At 34.6% G+C, this 23716-nt stretch overlaps 1 protein-coding gene across 2 annotated transcripts in view; it reads right to left on the reverse strand.

Moving 5' to 3' along the window:
• LOC148941830 (activator of basal transcription 1-like) overlaps window positions 1-23034 on the reverse strand; it is a 44773-nt gene extending 21739 nt beyond the window's left edge. The window contains exon 1 of one of the 2 annotated variants that reach the window (XM_089102926.1): window positions 22998-23034. Coding sequence is in view for 1 of the 2 variants with exons in the window: in XM_089102925.1 (XP_088959051.1) it covers window positions 1021-1023 (3 nt within the window). In the remaining variant the exon portion in view is untranslated. Of the gene's footprint in view, window positions 1-1020; window positions 1120-22997 lie in introns of those variants that run through there. The other variant, XM_089102925.1, reaches the window with a different exon arrangement.
• Between the last annotated feature and the right edge of the window lie 682 nt (window positions 23035-23716).

Raw genomic sequence — 23716 nt, forward strand, 5'->3', positions numbered from 1 at the left:
TCTTGAACAACTTAACTAGTGTTGAAACTTCTTTATGTGGTTACAAAAATGAACATGTTCCTCAAAAAATGAGTCAAGCCTTGCTTCAACAGGAGCCACCATTTGGTTTTTGGAATTACCAAACAGGTGATGAAGAAGTGGCAAAGTCTGAAAAGACACATCTATCCAAATTTCTATAATTAACCTTTCCAATAAAGATTAGCCTACAGATGGACTGCCTAATGGAACCAGGAATCAGCCTAAGCTACAGCAAGAAATAAGTGGTTTATAACCTACTTCCTTTGGGTGCCACCTTAGCAACTTTAAATTTATATCTGAATTGAGCAAATAATATGTTATAAGAAATAATATAAAAATCAAACAAAATAAATAGCCTAGCCTAATTTTCAAATTTTCTTAAACCATTTCTAAATGTTTCTTAACCATGGTCCCACATTCCAAATTTCACAGATATTTACAAGAAATTGCAGTAGGTTTTTACCAAATCATATTATTGACTTACAAATAAAGTGAATATACCACTCAATTCCTTTTTTATGCTTTTTACAAATACTATAATAATTTTGTTTGGAAATGAATTTTAACCCTCACTCCTATATAGGCTATACCAATTCAGGGTATATATTTGCACATTAGGGAGGGGGGCAGCTTAATCTTACCTCTCATTTACATCAGAAATAAAATTTTCTTCTCACCTCCCTAATGTACAAATATATACCCTGAATTGGTACATATAGGGGTGGGGTTAAAATGCATTTCTGACCAAAATGATTATTATATTTGTAAAGAGCATAAACATAGGCATCGAGTGGTATATTCCCTTTATTTGTAAGTCAATAATAAGATTTGGTAAAAATTTACCAAAATTACTTTTGTTGTAGGCTATAGCCTAGTATTAAGTCTATGAGGCTGTACAAGTGGAGAAAAAATGCCAAAAAGGAACTAGATGTGATAGTCTGAGACTACTTGTCTCTTCCATTCAACAATTCAATTTTATCTGCTGTGTCTGTACACTCTTACCATATTAATGGTCGAAGTTAGGCTACTTTCTTTCAGGTACCAGACTAATATTTAAAATACTTGCTCTTGGAAGCACGTTCCTTATAGTTTGAATTTCCGTGGCAGGGTTACCAGAAATTCAAACAAAAAACAAGCCCGAGCCTTTGAAAAACAAGCCAAAATACGCCCGAGCCTTTGAAAACCAAGACTGCCATCATAGTCAGTTCATAAAGTTCTAAAATTGCCCAAATTTGTGTGTTTCATAACAATTATTGGTGCTAAAATCTAAAAAAAATTTTGTGTGTGTCGCGGCTTGCACCGCGACACGCGCATGGTCCGATAAGTGTAGTTGGATTAGTTCTAGATCAGTTTTTTTTTTGTTCTGTTATTTCAAACTTAGCACCAATCTTTTGAAACAAACACGGCAAAAAGGTGATCCTTGTTAAATATAATTTCGAACAAATCACTCAAAACAAATACGGAAAAATGCGGTCCAGACTTATTGTTAATTCCTTAACCTTTTTCAAAACCCTCATCATTTTGTCCATGACAAAATTAAAAAATTGTATTAAGAAACTGATACCAATTGAAGCACGTGCTACAATGCCACACATGATTAATTAGTCCTAAAATTGTCTTTCGTGCTGAAGTCAGAAAAAGTTTGGCCCCTAATCTAATTCTACGTTTACCTTGCATGCTTACCCTTCGTTCATCCTGCTCCACTTTCACGGAAGAACAACGATTTATGTGATCCACCAAAATTCATCTGTTTTTAGTTGCAGTTTTATACGTCATAATGGTTAAATAGCTGTGAACTCTTTTTATTAACTTTTAGAATTTAATATGACTTATTCCACCGTATACGCTAGTAACAACGACAAGCTGAAGACATACAATATCTTTGGTTTATTATCGTATACAAATTTTTGGTACACATTATTTGGTAAAGTTGCAACACAATATTTAAAGATAACTTTATGATTAAAGTAAGGCCTCAAAAAAACAAAAAAACGTGAGAACGGGGTTAATACAAAAGCCTTCGTAATCCCAAGATGAAATAATACGTACAGATAAAAAACAAAAACAAGAAAGAAAGGCAATTAGATCCATAAGGCACTAAGAGATTTAAGACTCAAAGGAGGCTAGAATATCATCTATATCGACTAGATCAGTTGTTTGGTCAAATTCTTCGACTTCACAAGCCTTATAAATATCAATATTGAAAATCAGCATATGCTTTGTAGGCTCAAACGTCGAACAACAAGAGCCCCATGCTGACAACCACAGACTGAACACAAATATTGAGTTCCACATTGGCACGAGCATACGGTTTCGGAGCTTTCTCTTAATGACATTCATCATAGAAAAGAACCGTTCCACTATCTCATTGCTAATTGGCAAAATCAACAGAGTCAATACCAACTTGGCTAATTCATGAAAAGGAAATGCCCCAACAGCATCAAGATAATGTAGGACAGCTATCCAGAACTGAGAGAAGCCTTTGGGGATTGTTCTTCCACACACAAATCACAAATTAACGTCCAACAGTTTCCTCCACTGATTCTCCAAGGTACTGAGATCAGTGGTAGCAACAATTTTCAATGGCAAGTCTCCAAATCGGGGTCGAAACTGAGACAAGCAAATCACAGGGGATACAAATTTCAGCTTCAGGTGCGAATTCAGAGCAGGAGGCATTTGTTTAAGCACCGCTTTAGCCACAGTTTTCAGGAACGCAAAACGACGTATTTTGATTCCGCTCTTCTGTGTATCTGAAAGTTTAGATTTGGCCAGTTCACTCAGGAGCTCGTGTCCGTAATCAACTTAATCTGAAGGGAAATAATTGATTTCAAAGTCCATATTAACCCTCAAAGACACTGCAGATGAGCAGAGTATCCTACATGGGAGACTTAGTATTAAACCCTACAGCTCTTCAAAAAGACGAAATTGGTCAGCGTGTGTGTGCTGAAACAGCAAATTGACCCCTTGAAACTCAGACAGCAATGGCTTCAAGAACGCAATAAAAATTCTGTTTTGCTCATCTTGATACATAGCGTGTAGGACTCTGGCAGTATAGCAACGTTCTTCCTCTTTCGCTAGACTGAAGTGTGTGATTAGCTCCAAGTAATGCTCATGTATGCAAACCAAGGCATTGTACCGAGAGAACCAACGAGTATTTGAGGGAGAAATAATACGTAAGGGTATTTCCATCCTTTATCAACTTAAATACCTGTTGATGTCTCCCTTCTAAGGGGGCTTACATTAAACCATTTATATGTTTCGGACATCATAAACTCAATGTTCGAAGGGAGTTCACAGACCGCATCTGAAGCACTATTCTAGACAAGCTACTTTTTGATATCTTGGAAAAGTTAAGTTAGGGAAAAAAAACTTTCAGTGATGAATCCAGGGCCAAAAACATTTTCTGGGAAGGTATTGCCATACTATTATGTTAACCCCCTTCTGATTTCTAAGTCTTGGAATTTTGACAAAACAACATTATATCTTAATTTTTAGTTTCTTTTTCTCTGGTTTTAGTTTGAAAATGCAATTCCTGTTATTAGAGTAGAATTTTAAGCGACATCAAAGGTTTTTTCCTAAATTTATGAAATGTGTTTCCAGATCTTGGAAACTTCCCAAATTTGGATTGAGCAAAGTTGTAAAGCTGAAAACGCTTTTTTTGTTCTATTTTTTAAGCAGAAGATCTATTCTGCATGGTTTCACTTTTATAAAACAAAGGTTTTTAAAGGTGATCAAAGGTCAGTGCCCTTTATTGGGGAAAGGAGTAGAGACGGGTTGGCTACTTCAAAATATCTTCCCAGGACATACTTTAGTCTGTAAACCCATCCCAGAAGGCTTCATTTTTGTAACCTAACCCTTTCCAAAGATAGCAACAAATAGCTTGTCTAGAATTTTACCTTATATAATTCAGACTATATATTTTCATAGGCGCCCATAAGGGGGAACAAAGAGGGAGCGCCTTCACCTTAGTACTCTTATCCTCATTAGTTACAGTAACTGTAGTTGTAGCACTAAAAGTACACACATAGTGCCTTTTGGATAGTTCAAAATTCCCCACAATGTACTCTTAAGGATCTAACTTATTAATATAAGTTGTTCTTGAGATATTACTTTTTCACCTTTTTGAAAGTCTACATACTCATAGTTTGTTTTGATTTAGTTCAACGTCCGCCTAAATATTTCTGGTATTTGATTACTGAGGATGTTGTTATATTCTCTTTGGACTATTGCTCTGAGGGTTGTGGGGTGGAGGGGGATGGGGGTGGCATTCTCAAAGCCATAGTTTCTGGACCTTTAGACTATGCTGAACAAAATGTCTATCTCAAAATTTTGATATGATGTTTTGCTAAAGTGATTTGACGTGGGGGAGGGGGAGCTGGTTGCCATCCATGAGCTCTTTTTGAAGTTCCTATGACATTTCTTTCTGTAAGAAGTTCCCTGGTCTAAAAAACAAAACAATATATAGTGCCCACATGGCTCTTTACTTAGGCAGCACTATTGTGCTGCCTATGATATTTTGTCTTTAGATTTTGATTATACAGCACTGGAAGTGCCAATTAGACCTGGTGAGCCCCCCCCCTATAATTCAGCCTAAGGGCGCCCATCTATATTTGCACATTATGGGGGGGGGGGTAGTAGAGTATAATAAACTTGCAGTTAAAAAGTGTTAATTAAAACAATCTACAGAAGGACATGTAGAGAAGGAAACATGTTAAGAAAACAATTCATAATATGCCAAATAATTGTAGATAACATATATTGCACGTATCTCAGCTATACTTTATCCCTAAGTCCTTCCCCTAATGTGCAAATATATAACCCAAATTATATATTTCCAATGCATTGTGCCAACAATCAGTAACTTGTTTTTCTGGTTTTCGTTTTGTCCCAGTTGATTAAATTTACTGGTACACTGGATGATTTTCAGCCATGTATTTGCAAATTAAGGGGGAAGGCCTGGGGGTAATCTATAGCAGGGCTACAAGCAATATATCAGCAACAATTATTTCTGTATATTAATTATCAAGTATTAATTGTTTTCTTAACATGTTTCCTTCTCTAGGTATATACCATTACAAGTAGGGAAATCTGCATATTACAAAGTATAAATTGTTTTCTTAGCATGATTTTTTTGCAACAGCCCCGATTGTAGACTGAGCTTAGGCCACTAAAAGGGTGGGTCAGATTTGTCAAATATATAAAAAAAGAATAGATCTGCATAAAATTCAAGTCCTGCCTTAATCTGAGCAGCAATAAAATTCCTTGTAAGACTGCTAACGCAGAGCCATGTCAGCCATGCAGAAATAAATTCCTAATGGGGAAGCGTTTCAGAATAGAAAGCGTTCCACGCGCTAAAGGAGGGATCTTGTCTTTTTGGTGCATAGCCACGGCTGAGCCACCGTGATTTTGGAATTTTTGTCTGGTTCCAAACATTCAGTAAAAATAAGTCCAAAATAAGCCCATTTTTTTAAAGAAAAAGCCCACGTTCCCGCCCCACGGCCCCCACGTCCACTCCAAAATTCAGCCCACCCCTGACGGCTAAAGTAAGCCCACGGGGCGGAAAACAAGCCCATCTGGCAACACAGTTCCGCGAATACCATATTAACCTTTTATTCTGAGCGCTAGGCAGCAGAATAAATTCGGGATCGCATCATGGCAAGCTTTTTCAACACTGTGTCCAAACTGTTCATTAGATAAAATTCAGGTTGATACAAGACAGGATTATACAAGACAAAAAAGAGAATATCCCACACCAACTAATTAGAGATGAATTTTTAAGGAAAAAGGCTACAGAGTTAAAAGATCATCTGCACATTTATACTGATCCCTAGTAGGGAATAAATCTGTCGTAGCATCAATAATTCCACAGACCTCTCTGTCCATTCAAAAGCCTCTCCCACTAAACTCCTCAGTTTTGACGGCTGAAATGGCAGCAATAGTTGAATCACTAAAGATAGTCAAAAATATTCCTCTCCATTTCAGCAACGTAGCTATCTTCTCGGATTCTCAGACTGCCCTTAAACTAATACAAACCTTAACCTGGAACGCAAAGGACACTGATTTGCAGGAGATAAGAGAACAGCTTGATTCTCTATATAAGATTGACATAGCAGTGGCTTTCCAGCATAATCTTAGCCATGTAGGCATCCACTATAACGAAAAAGCGGACATTCTTGCCGCAGAGACTGCAAAGTCGATCAACCCGCAGCTTGCTCAAAATTTTTCAATCGCACTTAGAGACGCAATTAGAAACCGCCATCCTTATAGAAAGCCTCCTCCTGCTTTGGCTCCAATTTTCAAAGAGCCTGAAATAAATCGGACGTACTTTAAAATTAAAAGCTTAGTAGTAAAACTGAGAAGAGAAGAATTCAGATGGAAGCAGTATAGTGACCCCAATTGTAGATTTTGCAACCTGACTGAAAAAACTTTGCAACACCTTCTCTTTGAATGCACTGCAAGTACTTCTGGAATTTATAAACTACATACCCTATCCCAAAATTTTAAACTTCCACTAGATATTAACCTGATTGTGGATGCTCCCTTGCCAGCCTCCACTGAAAAGAAATTTTACAGAGAGGCAATTGATGTGTTAATGAATTTAGGTGTTCCTTGAGTGAGTAACATCTTCCGAAGTATTGTAACTTTAATGAAGAGGGGTCGACAAGCAGAAGAAGGGGAGGGTCCTGTCGCAAGAGCTGTAGGGGTACCTGCCGAGTTTACTCTTAAATTGCGGGGTAATGGTAGCAGGACCCTACGCTTCCCATGTTGGCCCTTATGAAAAAGCCAATTTAGTTTTCTCCACCCTTCCTGGAAGTATATAAATTGAATGACATGGAGGAGAATCCACCAGCTTGGAGGCCAGAAAGACACCAAATGATGGAGTCCAAGTGATTTCTAACGAAGAAGAAGAAAAGTGCAGTTAGAAGCCGAAAGGAGCCCGTTTAGGATTCCAGGTGCTTTTTTTAAGAAGAAGAAGACCCTATGTTTTCAACTACATTCGAAGCTAAAACCAAACATTTGCCTCCTTTCCCGTACAGTGACATTACTCAATGTGAATTCAGGGATGAAAATTCTTTCGCTGAAAAAAAAAATGTGCTGATCAAAATTATTTCGCGGCAGATCGGGTTATCATCAGAAAGTTGTGTAACATTTCTGTTCAAATTACATTATTACCGCAAAATGTGATATAAGTGGCAAAACAGATCCAGAGATAAGACTACTTTGCTTGTAAATGTATTCCATATAAGTTGCCCTTTTTCTGTCATATCATAAGACATTTGGGAAGAACTAGCAATAGAGAAATATCATTTGTTCAAATGATTGGGCAAAAAGAAAATATGGTGTTCAAACAAGATTTACTCCTTAAAATGTCAAAAAGGAGAGCTACAACTTTTCAGCACCCATGTTACAGACTCATTTCAAAAAAAAAAACTAAAAGTTCTTTTCAAGTTTTACTTTTTACCTCAGCACTTTAAAAATAACTTTTCATATAACGGTAAATGAAAAAAAACTTTTCCCATCGCATTTGGAAGAGCTTATTGATGGGCATATACTAGAGGGCCATAAGGCTTCAATGTATTATATTTTTTCCAAGAAGCACATAATCTGAAAGGGGTGGTGATATAAACCTCGGAATGGGCTTATTGGATTGAAAATCACAACCATGTATATCATTCCCAAACTTTATCATTTTCCAAAACTTTTCCTTAATTGTCTTTTCTTGACCTCCAAAAAAATTTTGATATCTCGGAATATAAGAAAGAGGACCCTTTAGTTTTGGAAACTAGAGTAAACTTGGTACCTTGGGGATTTAATCCCTTCAATATATAGGCTAGTTAAAGTATTATTAAGAAAATTAAGGTATTATAGTTGAGCTAATTAAGTAATAAAGCTAAGCTTCATATTTAAAGTTAAGCTATAAGCTTTCAAAGCTATAAGCAAAGCTTATAGCTTTGAAGCCTATAGGTTTAAAGCTTATAGCTTTGAAACTTACACCTTATAGCTTTAAAACTAAAAGCTTATAGCTTTGAAGCTTATAGCTCTGAAGCTTATATCATATATATTTGAATCGTATAGCTCAACTTTAATTATGAAGCTTAACTTTAATACTTAAATAGCTCAACTATAATACCTTAATTAGCTTAGTAACACTTAATTAGCTTCTATATTGAAGGGATTAAATCCCCAGGGTACCGTGTCTTCTCTTTTTTCAAAAACTATTCTTTTAGTGTCATTAGGGTCTAGAGCTTTTTCATTTTGTTTCTATAAGAACATTCTATGTTTGTTTGCTCTTAAAGTATACTGAGTTTGTTATAAGCTTTCCGCTTTTCTGAATAATACATCTTTTTAATTCTGTAATGTTATTTTATCTTTAAAGATATTTGTTTTTGATATCTTTCAATTTTTTCTTTGCTTTGGTTTCATCGTCACCCTCTTTTAAATAAGCGTATAGTTTTGATCTTAAACCATCAAACTCTGACATTATTGTTCCAAATAATTCATCCTTCATTATACCTATCACTTTTTTATTGACTGAAGGGAAGTTATAAGGGTCATCTTTCTCATAATTCGAGATATTGAATTTTTTTTGGAGGTCAAATTTAATATCTTCATAAAAATCTTCAGTTTGAATATCATAAATAAAACTATCCATATCCACGTTGTAAAAATCAATGTTCTCATAATATTTTGGTTTCATATATTCATAGTGAAATTCATACATCAGTAACTTAGATAACTCTAAAGCAGCGAATCCGATATAAATAGGTTTTGTTCAGATTTATTTTTGTCTTAGCCATTCTGGGTACTGAGAAATTCTTTCTAAAGATTATTTCTAAAGTTAAAATTCTTTCTAAAGTTATGTTTTTTGATTATTTTTCGTCTTTCTTCATCACTAGTGATTATTTCAATACTAGCCTTCCTTCTAACATTTTCCTTGGCTTTCCCAAAACAAGCATTATTCATGAGTTTAAATAAATCTTTCTCAAAATCATTCGTTCTCTTTTGTCGTAATTTAGTATTATGATTCATATATTCTATTAACTAGGATGACTCAGTAAATGCTAGTATTCTATGTGGTTTTTTCAATGTTGAGCTATGTTTTAAATAACATTCTAAATTCTTATAATGTACAACATAATTTGTACAAAGTTTTAATAATGTACAAAGTTTTTCGTATATTTATTATTTGCTTTAGCATATCTTTTCATACACTAAGATAAACCTCCTCTTGTTCCTTTTTTAATAAAGGTATACATATCTTCATCAAACAATAACTGAATTTCAGCTTTAGAGTGTTGGAGAAAAGCTTCCCATGTTAGTCCTGGTGCTGAGAAGAAGTGCAGTGGATCTTAAAAATTGTCAAACTGAAGGAATTTTATTGCTTTCTATTTACTATTCTTGAGACATTCTTGAGAACGTGGACATGCTGAAAAGTTGGGTGCTCCAATTTTTAAAGCAGAAGATAAAAATACTAATATGATTACTGATAAATCATATGAAAACGACATTAATTTAAGAAGACAAATACAACAATTGGATCAATCTTTTTGGATGAATCAATTGGATCAACCAACGTACTAACAAGTCGATCAAGTCAAGCTATTTTACCCCCGAATAAACCAAATTTCATCGCTAATGTCGATTCTGAGATAGATAAAGAACTTTTGAGAGAAATCCATGACGACTATGATCCTAAGGGATAATATTTTGAAATGCCTAGTCATTATTTAGAAAATTATCAATATTTAACAGATGCAATAGATGAATCAGGAACACTTAATAAAAGTTATGGAGGAGTGATGATAGGTTATAAATAAAGGATGAAAGGTAGAAAACAAGTCTCAGTTCGTAAAATCTCCAGAAAAAGGTTAAAAGCTATTAGAGACAACTTTGATGTTATACAACCTCAGCAAGGAACTAGGATTTAGGTGAATGAAAAAGATATGATCGACAAGTTATATAGTTTATTAGGTAGCAGGGTTGCTGAAAATACATCTGATGAAGTGGGAAATGAAGCTATTGACCTGATCGATTCATTATTCAAAAATAAAATTATTATTAAAATGACTATAATACTATAATAATAATAATAATTTATTTATTACCCACTATTAAAAAGAAGCAGCGTACATCCTGAACAAAAAAAAAAACAAAACAAAAAAAACAAACTCGCACACTTAACAATTATTTACATAAAACGACGTAAATTATGGTGCGCAGTAAGACCTGCAGATAACGACAGCTTTCCCGCAAGCACAGTCACTTTTTCCCGTAAATCAGGGAGGCCGAATCGCGATATTAGATGCCGGTTCTGGAACCACGGAGGGAGGCACAAAAGGTACCGAGAAAATTTAAAATAATATGTTAGGATGGATTTCCGATCTTTAGGTTTCAGTTTTGGAAGAAAAACAGATAAAATAATAGAATGATCACAAAATGAAGAATATAATTTCCCAAGCACTTTTCTATTGTACCTCCCTCTATTTGCAGCAATTTTTTAATATCCTATCTGATTTTTTTTTGCATTAGAAACTGTCAGAGCCCAACGTGTTTGAGATTATTATTAATGCGAAGACTATGCCACCGAAAAGAAGAGACACAGGAAATAGAGAAAAACCCACAGTTAAGAGGGAGACTCGCACTTGAATTAAATGAAGTATATTCGCACTTATCAACGTTCAACATAATCCCAATCCATCTGAACTGGTCTGAGATCCAGCTGACAGAATGTGAGAGCCCAGCCCTAGAACGACTGACAAGGAGAACATCGTCCGCATAAGCAAGATACGAGACATCAATTCCATCAGAAATGAAAGTCAAAGGCAAAGATGAAAGGATAGGAGTAATAAATAACTTAAAAATAGTTGGAGAAAGCACACCGTCTTGATGGACCCCACGCCAAAGAAACTACTCCATTTTTCACTTTTGAATCAGAAACTAATCCATTACATTTTATCCGAAAAAATAAAAGTTAGAATACCAGTACCGTAACAAAACAACGATAGAAAAGCTAATATTGTTGGAAAAAAGGGAATAGAGTGGATGTGAGTGGACTCTACTATCGAAAGTTTTCGAAAGATCAAGAGCACAGATATGAAGAAGAGATCTATTATTTACAGGTTGCAACAGGAGGGAGGCTAGAACACGGTGGGCGTGCTGACTTCCCAGCCTTTTTTGAAAGCCAAATTGGTTTCCACCAAAATTAACACTTTCTGAAATGAAAGGGAGAAGAATGTATTCAAAAATTTTGCTAAGATTGCATGAAACAGTAATTGATCGATAAGAACTACACTCTGACAAAGTTTTTCCACGATTCAAAAGCGAGGTGACTATGCCGAAGAGAAAACTGTCGGGAACCATTGGAGCAGATAAACACATCTGAAACAGTAGCTGAAGGTGATCTATCAAAGTTGGGCAAACCACTTTTTGATGATAATAAGAAATTCTGTCTTGATCAACAGAGCTAGATTGCATGTTCTTAATAGCTTGACCAATATCAACAGTAGAAACTAATAATGCATTGATCTGAGAAATACGATTAGGCAAACACGACTCAAGAAGATTACTAAAAAGATTTTCAACTTCCTGGTTCACCTTGCCAAAAATATAATTATAATATTACACCCAAGTATGAACTGCTATAGAACTTTCAGAAAACTCACTACTAAGCTTATCCGAATTCAGAACATGAGACCACTCCTTTCTCGACGCAGGAAAATCAAAAGCAGATACCGTAGACTGCCGTAAATGTTTTTTATAAGCATGCTTGGTATTTTGCTTCAGATCGAAGACAACTCCTTGACTTGGCCGACCGTAAGACACCCATATTCGTACCCAAAACTATCTCAGAACTTGAATTTTATGAATAAAAATACTTTTCCAATAAAGGATTTGGATTATTATCAGTGGTAAAAAAAATGAAATTGAATGGTCTTATACAAGTAATCCGATCATAATAGATTGAAACTCTGATTATGAAATAGCTTTACCTAAATATGCACTATGACAGTAGAAACTAATAATACATTAATCTGAGATATACGTTAGGAAAACACGACTCAAAAAGATTACTAAAAAGCTTTTCAACTTCCCGGTTCACCTTGCCGAAAATACAATTATAATACGACACCCAAGTATGAACTGCAATAGAACTTTCAGAAAACTCACTACTAAGATTATCCGAATTCAGAACATGAGACCACTCCTTTCTAGACGCAGGAAAATCAAAACCAGATACCGTAGACTGTCTTAAACGTTTTTTATAAGCATGCTTGGTACTTTGCTTCAGATCGAAGACAACTCCTTGATTTGGCCGACCGTAAGACACTTATATTCGTACCCAAAACTATCTCGGAATTTGAATTTTATGAATAAAAATACTTTTCTAATAAAGGATTTGGATTATTATCAGTGGTAAAAATATGAAATTTAATGGCCTTATACAAGTAATCCGATCATGATAGATTAAAACTCTGATTACGAAATAGCTTTACCTAAATATACACTATGGTATTCATAGTATAACATTAGTGATCTTTTTAAAAATAACACGTTTAATATAGGAAAAAAAAACAAGAATGAATGGGTAAACGTTGTTATACCCACTGAGTTTTATGATGAAGAAGGTTTAAATTATTTCTTAACTCGTTATTTCAATTCATCCCTAGATCAATGCTCAATCAGTATACCATCAAATCTAGCAGCAATGAAATTTGTTATTATTTCAAACAAGAAATATAAATTTCGGTTTAATAGTGATTTATGTTTCATTTTAGGATTTGCCAATGAAGTTGAACTAAGTAGTAAATATAATAAAGGTACTAAAGCTCCTAATATTACAAGAAATGTTGGTTAATTACATATCCACTGCTCAGTAGTGGATAGTTCCATTGTGAATGGGAATACAAACTCTTATGTGATCTGGAATTTTGCTCCAAGAACAGAACCTTTAATGCTACTCTGTACGATTCCTATAGAAAGGCAATATCTTCTAATAAAAAAAAACGAATATATAAACGCGCTAAAAATGACTATAATTGATCAATTAGGTAGGTTAATTGATCAGCATGAAGAGAATGTTGAATATGTTTTGGATTTGAAAAAATTTTAATAAGATAATTTGATAAAATTTAATTGTGATTAAATCTCGACTGGAATTATTTAAAAATAGAGCGATTGCATATGGATAAGATTGGATAGATTATAATCAAAGAGAGTTAAATGATGTGAGATCTCTAAAAGTTATGTTTTTAAATAACAAGAGACATTCCAATAAACATCTTGATGAACAGAGGAAAGGATTATTGGATGCATAGATTTTAGGGAATTGTCTTGAACTACATCCCCGGTTTCAAAATCTGTTAAAGTTTATTTAATAGTTTCTTCCATATATGAATGGCAGTAAATCAAGTTGATGCTCCTTATCGGTGAATATTTGAAAAGTCTATTGTTCATAATTCTACGACCAAATATGGATATACAGAAATTAGAGAAAACAATGTGAATGTATCTCAACAATTAAATTATAATTCTATTTTGATAGATGTGGAATCCTGGATTCTTCCAAGTGATAATTATCTTTATGCAGAAGTGAAAATAACATGATTTGTTGGAACAAATATGCAAAATAATGATAAAGCTACTTTAAAAAATATTTCATTTAGTTTGTTCAGAAATGCTGAATATATTGTCAATGGAAAATGTATTTAAAGTATTGATTATGTAGGTATAACGACTATTGTTAAAAATTTATTAAAATTTTTAGATGACTATAGTCAAAGTGCAGCTACTAATATGTTTTGTTCTATGAAGATGAAACCCAATCTCTTGATTCCTTTAAAGCTGAAAATGAGGTTGAAAGCCTTTTTATGCCTGTTACCGCAGGTGGTGGCACGGTTACAACAAAACCAAATAACGCTTTTAACAGTGCTTTATCTAAAAGATTGAATAAAACAAAAAAAATTCACTTGGTTAGTATCTATTTACCATTATCATGATTATTTAGATTTTGTCAAGATATTATCTTGTTTTTAGAGGCGTTAAACATCAAATTATATTAAAAAGAAGCGATTTTTCCAATATAGTCCTAAAATCAGGAGTTCAAAAGTTTAATGTAGATGTAATGCATTTATCATGGATGTTAACAGTATTACATCCCAGTTTACCCATAGTGACTGAATTAGAAGCTGGATTAACGAAGAAGGCTGAACAATATAAAGCTGGATTAGGAAAGGGCAGCTCATTCGAATTAAGATGGAAATTGTGTGATACCAAAAAAGTGATAATAAAACGAATACACAATTAACATTGAGGGTAGTCAATAAACGCTATAACGCAACTAAAATTATTGTTGTGTTACACAAATCTGAAAGAGATAAGAGTTATGCGCAAAACAACATGGTGTTTGACCATATGAACACTAATAGAATTAAATTGAGGGTAAACTGATATAAATATCCACAAGAAAAATTTAAATGTGATTTCAGTGATGCTAATGAAATATATTATAATGCTTACTAACGATTTTTACAGTTAGGATATAAACATGAAAACGTTGACAGTGGAACAATTGTAAGTTGCAATGAGTATAAAACTGTATATACTTTATTTTGGTATGATGTTTCAAAGCATGAATCAAATATTTATCGAAGTGGATACACTACTGATATAGAAATTAGGCTTTTATTAGATCAAGTACCTGCTAATCCAAACAACATTTGCTGCGTTATATTTTCAGAAGGAAAAGCAATCATGGAAATCATTGATAGTAAATTATATGCTAATAATATAGATTATTTTCGGTTTGGATATTTGTTTAATAAAAATGTTTAGTAATAAATGGAGAAACTTTTAAGCGAAATGAAAATGGAAAATACATACAATCGAACAATTAAGAAACAAAATTTAGACTTTGGAATGGAATACTCGTTTAAAGGGATGAAATGTATAAAAAGTAAATATGCAATTAAAATCGCTATCATGATTGATTGTAAAGGTGAAATGGTTGACCTATTTGCACCTAAGTGTTTTGATTCTAAGGCAGGTGATCTTGAAAAGAAATAAAAAAAAAAACTAGATAAAGCTATGATTTGAAAAGCTTTTGAAAGATAAAATATTATAACTATCCACTAAAAATCCAATTATATCAAATTATTACCTTTTATCATAGGCAGCGTAATAGTGCTGCCTAAGTAAAGAACGATGTTGGAACGATGTTTTTTTTTTTTTCCTGTAGACAAGGGCACTTTGTATCGAAGGAGTTGTCGTAGAAACTTTGAAAAGGGCTCATTTGATTAAAAATTGGAATGACTAGTGCCTTTATAATAGTCGAAAGTGATTGGAAGGCAGCTAATACCCCTTCCACGCCCACCATTTCCCCAAAGAAATCCAATCAAAATCTTGAGATAGCCATTTCGTTCAACGTAGCTGATTTCCGAATGGAAAGAATATTTTTGAGGAGGATACTCCCCACACAGCCCTTAGGGACAGGGTTGTAAGTTATGCTTCGGGGGCATTCAAGGTTTTTATAGAAAGCTTTGTCGTAGAAACTTCAAAAAGGGCTCATTTGAGTGAACACTCAAAGGGCTCGTGCCCGTTTGAATTGTCGAAAATGATTGGAGGACAACTAACCCCCAAACACACCAAGCTCAAACAACCACCTTTTCCCAAAACACATCCAAACAAAATTTTAATAGAGCGATTTTTTTCAATGCAGCTGTAAGTTCTGGAAATTATATCCTTGAGAATGACAACCCCCCCCCCAAAGAACCCCAAAAAGGGATCATTCGATTGGAAATTGAAATGGCTAGTGGCCTTTTTAATAGTTGAAAGTGATCGGAAGGCAACTAACACCCCTTCCACGCCCACCAAACACATACAATGCTCCCCAACACATTTCCCCAAACACAAACAATCAAAATTTTGAGAAAGCCATTTTGTTCAACACAGTTGCAAGTTCTGGAAATTATATTTTTGAGCAGGACATTCCCTCCAAGAGTCTTTAGAGCAGAGGTTATAAGTTATACCCAGGGGGCATAAAAGGTTTTTATTGAAGGCTTTGTCGTAGAAACTTGAAAAAGGGTTCATTCGATTAGAAATGCAAAGGGCTAGTGACCTTTTTAATAGTCAAAAGTGATTGGGAGGCAACTAACCCTCCCCTCATGCCCACCTTGAAAGCCATTTTGTTCAACACAGTTACAAGTTCTGGAAATTATATCTTTGAGCAGGACACTTCCTCCAAGAGTCTTTGGGGCAGAGGTTATAAGTTATACCCTGGGGACATAAAAAGTTTTTATTGAAGGTTTTGTCGTAGAAACTTGAAAAAGGGTTCATTCGATTAGAAATGCAAAGGGCTAATGCCCTTTTTAATAGTCAAAAGTGATTGGTAGGCAACTAACCCCCCCCCCCCTCATGCCCACCTCTTCCCCAAGCACATCTAATAAAATTGTTTAGATAGCAATTTTATACAACGTAGTTGAAAGTTTTGGAAATTAGGTTTTAAAGGTTGACACCTCCCTCACAGTCCTCAGGACAAAGGTTGTAAATTAGGCCCTGGGGGCATATAAGGTTCTTTTAGATAGCGTTGTCATAGACACTTCGAAAACGGCTCATTCAATTGGAAATTGAAGTGGCTAACGTCTTTTTTAATAGTTAAAAATGACTGGAGGGGAACTAACCCGCTCTCACACCCCCCATTTCCACCAAAAAATAGAATCAAAATTTCGAGATAGGCACATTTTAACGTAGTTGAAAGTTTTGGAAATTATGTCTTTGGGGATAGCAGCCCCCCTCCTCCAAAGCCCTCAGGGCAAGGGTTGCCAGTTATGCCCTGGGGACATATAAGGTCTTTATAATTAGCGATGTTGTAGAAACTTTAAAAAGGGCTCATTCAATTGGAAATTGAAAGGGCTATTGCCCTTTTTAATAGTAAAAATAATTGAAAGGCAAGTAGCCCCCCTTTCACGCCCACCATTCCCCAAACACATCTAATTAAAATTATAAGAAATCCATTTTGTTCAACGTAGTTGAAAGTTCTGTAAATTAGGTCTTTGAGGATGATAACCCTCTCTGAGCCCTAAGGTCAAGGGCTGTAAGGTATACCCTGGGGGTATATAAGGTTTTATAGAAAGTTTTGTCACCGAAACTTCAAAAGGGGGTCTTTTGATTGGAAATTGAAAGGGCTAGTGTCCTTTTTAATAGTCGAAAGTGAATTGAGAGCAACTAACTCCCCTGTCACGCCCATCATTTCCTCAAAGACATTCAATCAAAGTTTAAAGATAGTGATTTTGTTCAACGTGGTTGAAAGTTCTGGAAATTATGTATTTGAGGATGACAAGCTCCCAGAGCCCCAAGGGCAAAGGTTGTAAGTTTTGCCCAGGGGGCATATACAGTTTTTATAGAAAGCGTTGTCGTAGAAACTTCAAAAAGGGCCCTTTCGATTAGAAATTGAAATGACTAGAGCCCTTTTTCATAGTCGAGAGTGATTTAAAGGCAACTAACACCCCTTTCAAGCCTACAATTTTCCCAAACCCATCCAATCATAATTTTGAGATAGCCTTTTTGTTCAGGGCAGTTGGATGTTCTCTAAATTAGGTCTTTGAGCAGTACACTCCCCCCACAGTGTTCAGGGCAAGGGTTATAAGTTATACCCCAGAGGAATATAAGGTTCTTATTGAAAGCTATGTCTTAGAAACTTGAAAAAGGACTAATTTAATTGAAAATTCAAAGGGCTAGTGCCCTTTTTAATAGTCAAAAGTGCTTGGAGGGCAACTAACCCCCCTCTTACTCCCACCTTTTCCCCAAACCAATCCAATAAAAATTTTAATAGCCATTTGGTTCAACGTAGTTTAACGGTTGGGAAAAAGGTCTTTTAGGATGACAACCCCTCCCCCCACAGCCCTCAGTGCAAGGGTTGTAAGTTATGCCATTTTTCCTACATAGTTGAAAAATCTGCAAACTATGTCTTTGAGGCAGACAAACCCCCCACAGCCCTCAGGGAAAGGGTTGTAAGTTAATCCCTTGGTTCATATAATGCTTTTATAGAAAGTGATGTTGTAGAAAATTCATGTAGGCCCATTTGACTGGAAATCGAAAGGACTACTGCACTTTTTAATAGTCGAAAGTGATTGTAGGGCAACTAATCCCCTCTCACGCCCATCATTTCCCCAAACACATACAATCAATAAAGATAGCCATTTTTTCAACGTAGTTGAAAGTTCTTGAAAATATGTCTTTAAGGCAGACAAACCAACTACAGACCTCAGTGCAAGGGATGTAAGTTATGCCCTGGGAGCATACAAGGTTCTTATGAACATTTACCGAAACGCATCCAATAACAATTTTGAGATAGCCATTTTGTTCAACGTAGTTGAAAGTTCTGGAAATTAGGTCTTTGAGGATGACAACCCCCTATAGGCCTAAGGGCTAAGTTTGTTTGCTATGCCCTGGGGGCATATAATATTTTTTATAGAAAGCATTGTCGTAAAAATTTCAAAAAGGGCTCATTCGATTGGAAATTGAAAGGGCTGTTGCCCTTTTTAATAGTCGAAAGCATTTGGAGGAAGAATGCACCACTACGCCCATCATTTTCCCAAACATTTTCGATCAACATTTTGGATTTGGCCATTTTGTTCAACGTAGTTGAAAGGTCTTGAAATTATGTCTTGGAGGATGACAATCCTCCCCCATAGCCCTCAGGAAAAGGGTAGTAAGTTATGCCCTTGGGGAATATAAGGTTTTTATAGAAATTTTTATCGTAGAAGCTTCAAAAAGGGCTCATTTGAGTGAAAATTGTGAAGACTAGTACCTTTTTTATTAGTAGAAAGTAATCAAAGGACACATGCCCTCCTCCCACGCTCAGAAACACTTCCACCCAAAATTTTCAGATACCCATTTTGTTCTGTGTATCAGAACGCTCTTTAAATTATGTGTTTGAAGATAAGAAACCCCCCAGCCCTCAGGGCAGGGGTTGTAAGTTATACCCTGGGGACACATAAGCTTTTTATAGAAAGCAGCGTCACATAAACTTTGGAGGGGGCTCATTGGATTAGTAATCAGACGCTCTAGTGCTCTTTTTAAGAGTTAAAGTGATCGGAGGGCAGCTACCCCCCCCCCCCAAACACACACATCGTGTTGTCCCGAAATGCAGCTAATAGAAATTCTGAGACAGCTATTCTATTCAAAAGTGTCTAAATATCTTATAACAAGGCATTTAGGGTTATCCCCAGAGATTAGGGGCAAGGGTTGTAAGCTACGCCCAGGGGTATTTACGGTTCTTATGGAAGGAGTTTTTATATAACATTAGCAGAGGCTCAATATTTCTCCCTGAAAAAGACTAAGTCAATATGAACGAACAGAAATTGATTAAAAAAAAAACTTTTTAAACTAAATAAGTTTAGAAAAAAGCAAGAACTCCATTAAACAAAACTGAACAAAAATAAAATAAAATAATCTACCAAAAATGCATCTACCACAAATAAGTATCAATAAATAAATGAAACCCCGAAAAAAAAAAGAAACTACAATAAATAAGAGTCAAACTCAAAACAAGCAGAAATTAATATGAGTAGGGTTCTTAACCCCAAGATTTCTAAAAGCCAGAATATAATTTGTACATTGCTGAAAAAATTCTTTTAAATATTTTCGCTTTTCTAACTTTAAGAAATCAAAAATCAATTACGATTTGAAGGAATAAATATCAGCATATGTATACTAAACTGACAATGCAGATTTTTTTTTCAGTAAATTCATTTTAATTTTTTCAGTAAAGTAAAAATTATATTCTGGCTTTTAGAAAGCTTGAGGCTTAGAACCCTACTCATATTAAGTTCTGCTCGTTTTGAGTTTGACTCTTATTTATTGTAGTTTCTTTTTTTTTCGGGGTTTCATTTATTTATTGATACTTATTTGTGGTAGATGCATTTTTGGTAGATTATTTTATTTTATTTTTGTTCAGTTTTGTTTAATGGAGTTCTTACTTTTTTTAAAACTTATTTAGTTTAAAAAGTTTTTTTTTAATCAATTTCTGTTCGTTCATATTGACTTATGAACTCTTATTTATTTTAATTTCTGTTTGTTTGGGTTTTATTTATTTATTGATATTGATTTGTGGTAGTTGTATTTTTGATAGATTATTTGATTGTATTTTTGTACATTTTGGTTTAATGGAGCTCTTTACTTTTTTTTAAACTCATTTTGTTGAAAAAGTTTTTTAATTAATCAGTAGTATAAGGATGATATTGAATATAAGTAAAACATGCATCCTTATATTGCTTATTCCTCCATATATCACATCCTTATACTCCCTATTCATTATATCACAAGAACTGTTTTGATGGTAAAATTTAAGATGGGAAATGCTTGAAAATACATATTTATCATTTGAAAATCGTGTAAATTGGGCTGAGAAGGGGGTAAATTGATGGGCAGATCTAGGCTGGGCAGTTCCTGTTTTTATTATACTAGTAATGTACAAGTTTTGCGAAGAGAAAAATCAATGTAAAAGTTCTATGAAGAGAAAAATCAACATGTAACAAGTTACATGAACAAAAAAGAGCACGCAACAAGTTCCACGAACAAAAAATCAGTACGCAGCAAGTTCCATGATCAAAATCAGTTTCACGAGGACAAAAATCAATGTACAAGTTTCACGAAAAGAAAAATCAATATGCAACAAGTTTCACCAAAAAAAATAAGCAAACAACAAATTCCAAAAACAAGAAGCAACACGTAAAAAGTTCCATCAACAAAATCAGTTTCACAAGGAGAAAAATCAATGTACAAGTTTCACAAAGAGAAAAATCAAGATGCAACAAGTTTCACGAACAAAAACTAGCATGTAACAAGTTCCGTGAACAAAAAGTGCACGCATCAAGTTTCATGAACAAAATCAGTTTCACTACGAGAAAAATCAATTTAAAAGTTTCACGAAGAAAAAGATCAGCACGCAGCAAGTTCCAAAAACAAAAATCAACACGCAACAAGTTCCCTGAAAAAAAATTAGTTTCAGAAAAATGAATGTACAAGATTCAAGGAGAGAAAAATCAACATGCAACAAGTTTCACCAAAAAATACCAGCAAGCCACAAGTTCTACAAACAAAAAGCAACACGCAACAAGTTCCATGAACAAGGAGAAAAATCAATGTACAAGTTTCACAAAGAGAAAAATCAACATGCAACAAGTTTCACGAACAAAAACAAGCATGTAACAAGTTCCATGAACATAAATTAGCATGCAACATGTTTCATGAGCAAAATTAGTTTCACGAGGAGAGAAATCAATGTACAAGTTTCACGAAGAGAAAAATCAACACGCAGCAAGTTCCACGAACAAAAATCAGCATGCAAGAAGTTCCACGAACAAAAATGAGCACGCAACAAGTTCTGTGACCAAAATTATTTTCACGAGGAGAAAAATCAATATACAAGTTTCATGAATAAAAATCAATATGCAATAAGTTTCACGAAGAAAAATCAGCATGCAACAAGTTCCACGAACAAAAATCACCTCGCAACAAGTTCCATGAATAAAATCAGTTTCACGACGAGAATTAAAGATAATTGTACGTGCTTCACGAAAAGAAAAATCAACAAGCAACAAGTTTCACGAACAAAAATCAGCACGCAAAAAGTTCCACTGGCAATGAATAGCCATGGAAAATTGCAATCTAACAATAAAATGGCAAGTTTCTGCTATTCAAATAAAAACAATGATCATTTTTTACTTTATAGATTTATTTTTTTAAAGAAAAGGGTTGAAAAACCCTTACGTGTGATTATGTACTCCCAGAGGGTTTCATCGGGGGGTAAATTATGCAATACTAGCCTCAAATGCTAAGATTCATCAGAAGAAACATTAATGGGGATTTTTTTCATTAAATTTAAACGATCGATTCTAGTGTAAATTAATATTTTTGCAGGAAATGTTCAAAAAGTGTCATAGGTAAGATAATGCTTGTTAGAAGGTGCTGTATGTCAGATATTCAGTGTCACAGGCTAAAAATTGCCACGAGACATTATAATATAGCCACGAAATGGCAAGTGTCTGCTGTTTAAATAAAAACAATGGTAATCTTTTAGTTTATAAATTTATTCTTGAGAGAAAAAGGTTGAAAAGCTTTAGGTGCGATAATATTCTTATCCCCAGAGGGTGTTATTGGGGGCTGGTACATTTTGCCATGCTGGCGTCAATTGCTAGGAGTCATCAGAAGAAACGGTAATGTGGATTTTTTCGTTAAGTTTAAATGATTGATTCTAGTGTAGACGAATATTTTTGAAGGAAAATGCCCAAAAAATGTCAGGGGGAGGGGGACTGAAATCTAATATCCAATAAGCTATCTTAAATAAGTAACTTCCATAAAAAGGCTTAAAGGTAAGATGGCAGGTGTTAAAAGAATTTTTTCGGGTGAGTGGGGAATAAAATATAACACCTATTAAGCTTTCGTAAATAAATAACTTCTATAAACAGGTTAAAATTGAGGTGCGAGGTTACAGAAATTTTTCCGGTAGAGGGGGACTGAAATATAACACCCAATAATCTATTGTGAAAAAATACCTTTTATGGAAGAGCTTAAAGTTAAGGCGGGAGGTGTTACCAAAATTTTTCTGGCGGAGAAGGACTGAAATCTAAAATCCAGTCAAATTAATGAGGCATTTTCGTTAAGACCTCTCAGAAATAGCTCTTAATATGGTTTAAATATATCTCTAATAACAATCCTCCCCCTCTGGAATTTCCTGATAGGTTGGGCTAGCCATACATTGTCACAGTGGTGTGAATATACATAGCCTTGGCTCAAAGGAACAGAAAATTTCCATTAAAACCTCTCAGAAATAACTATTAGTTTGGTTTAAACTTATCCTTAATAACAAACCTCCCCTCAAATTATAAATTTGATTTCCTGTTTCCTTTAAAAAATACTAATAATCATAAAGGAAAGGAAATGCGTTGCTAAATATAGCAATGTATGTAAACTTTACCTACCTATTAAGGCCTGGTCTAAGAGAAGAAAGTGATTTTGGTCGTCACTAAATGTGGCCCATTGTTTCCCAGGCCGGTGCTCCTTAGGATCTAGAATCAGAATAGCGGTTTTTTAATTTCAGGACCCGAAGAAATCTAAAGTTGGGATATCCCCTTGCCAATCCCAGTAGGTGTGAAAACTAAAAACTAGAAAGCACAAAATATCTCCTTGAGAGGAAGGTAGTATGTAAGATTGGTAGTACATAAGCAGTGGTATAAACTTGAGGAGGAATTTTTCCGCCTATTTTTTGCCTCCCACTAGATTTTAAATTTAGTGCCTGTCTATATCTGTCTATATATATCCCGTCTATGTGCCTGTCTACATAAATCAATAAAATATAATAAAAAATATATCACGAAGATAACATAAAACATACAAACACAAAAAAATTTGAAACATATCAAGAATCCACGTTATAAAATTTATAAAAAAAGTGTATATAAAATGGTCAAACCAATTAAGATAGCAACTATTAATAGAAGGCTAGGTATTACCACGGGGCGAACAATATCACAGCCATTCAGAGGGCTAAAATACAAAGAAAACAAGACCACACACTCTTTCTAGACCAATCACAGAGCTAGAAATACTGCCGTGTGTTACATCACCAGACTCCCTTGAATTTCAGCATTGAATTTACGTAATTTCTGTTATGACACAATTCCACCTCGTGAACATTCCG

Source organism: Artemia sp. Qi Xiang Cuo, chromosome 17 (genome assembly GCF_049724085.1).
Source record: "Artemia sp. Qi Xiang Cuo chromosome 17, ASM4972408v1, whole genome shotgun sequence".
NCBI lineage: Eukaryota > Metazoa > Arthropoda > Branchiopoda > Anostraca > Artemiidae > Artemia > Artemia sp. Qi Xiang Cuo.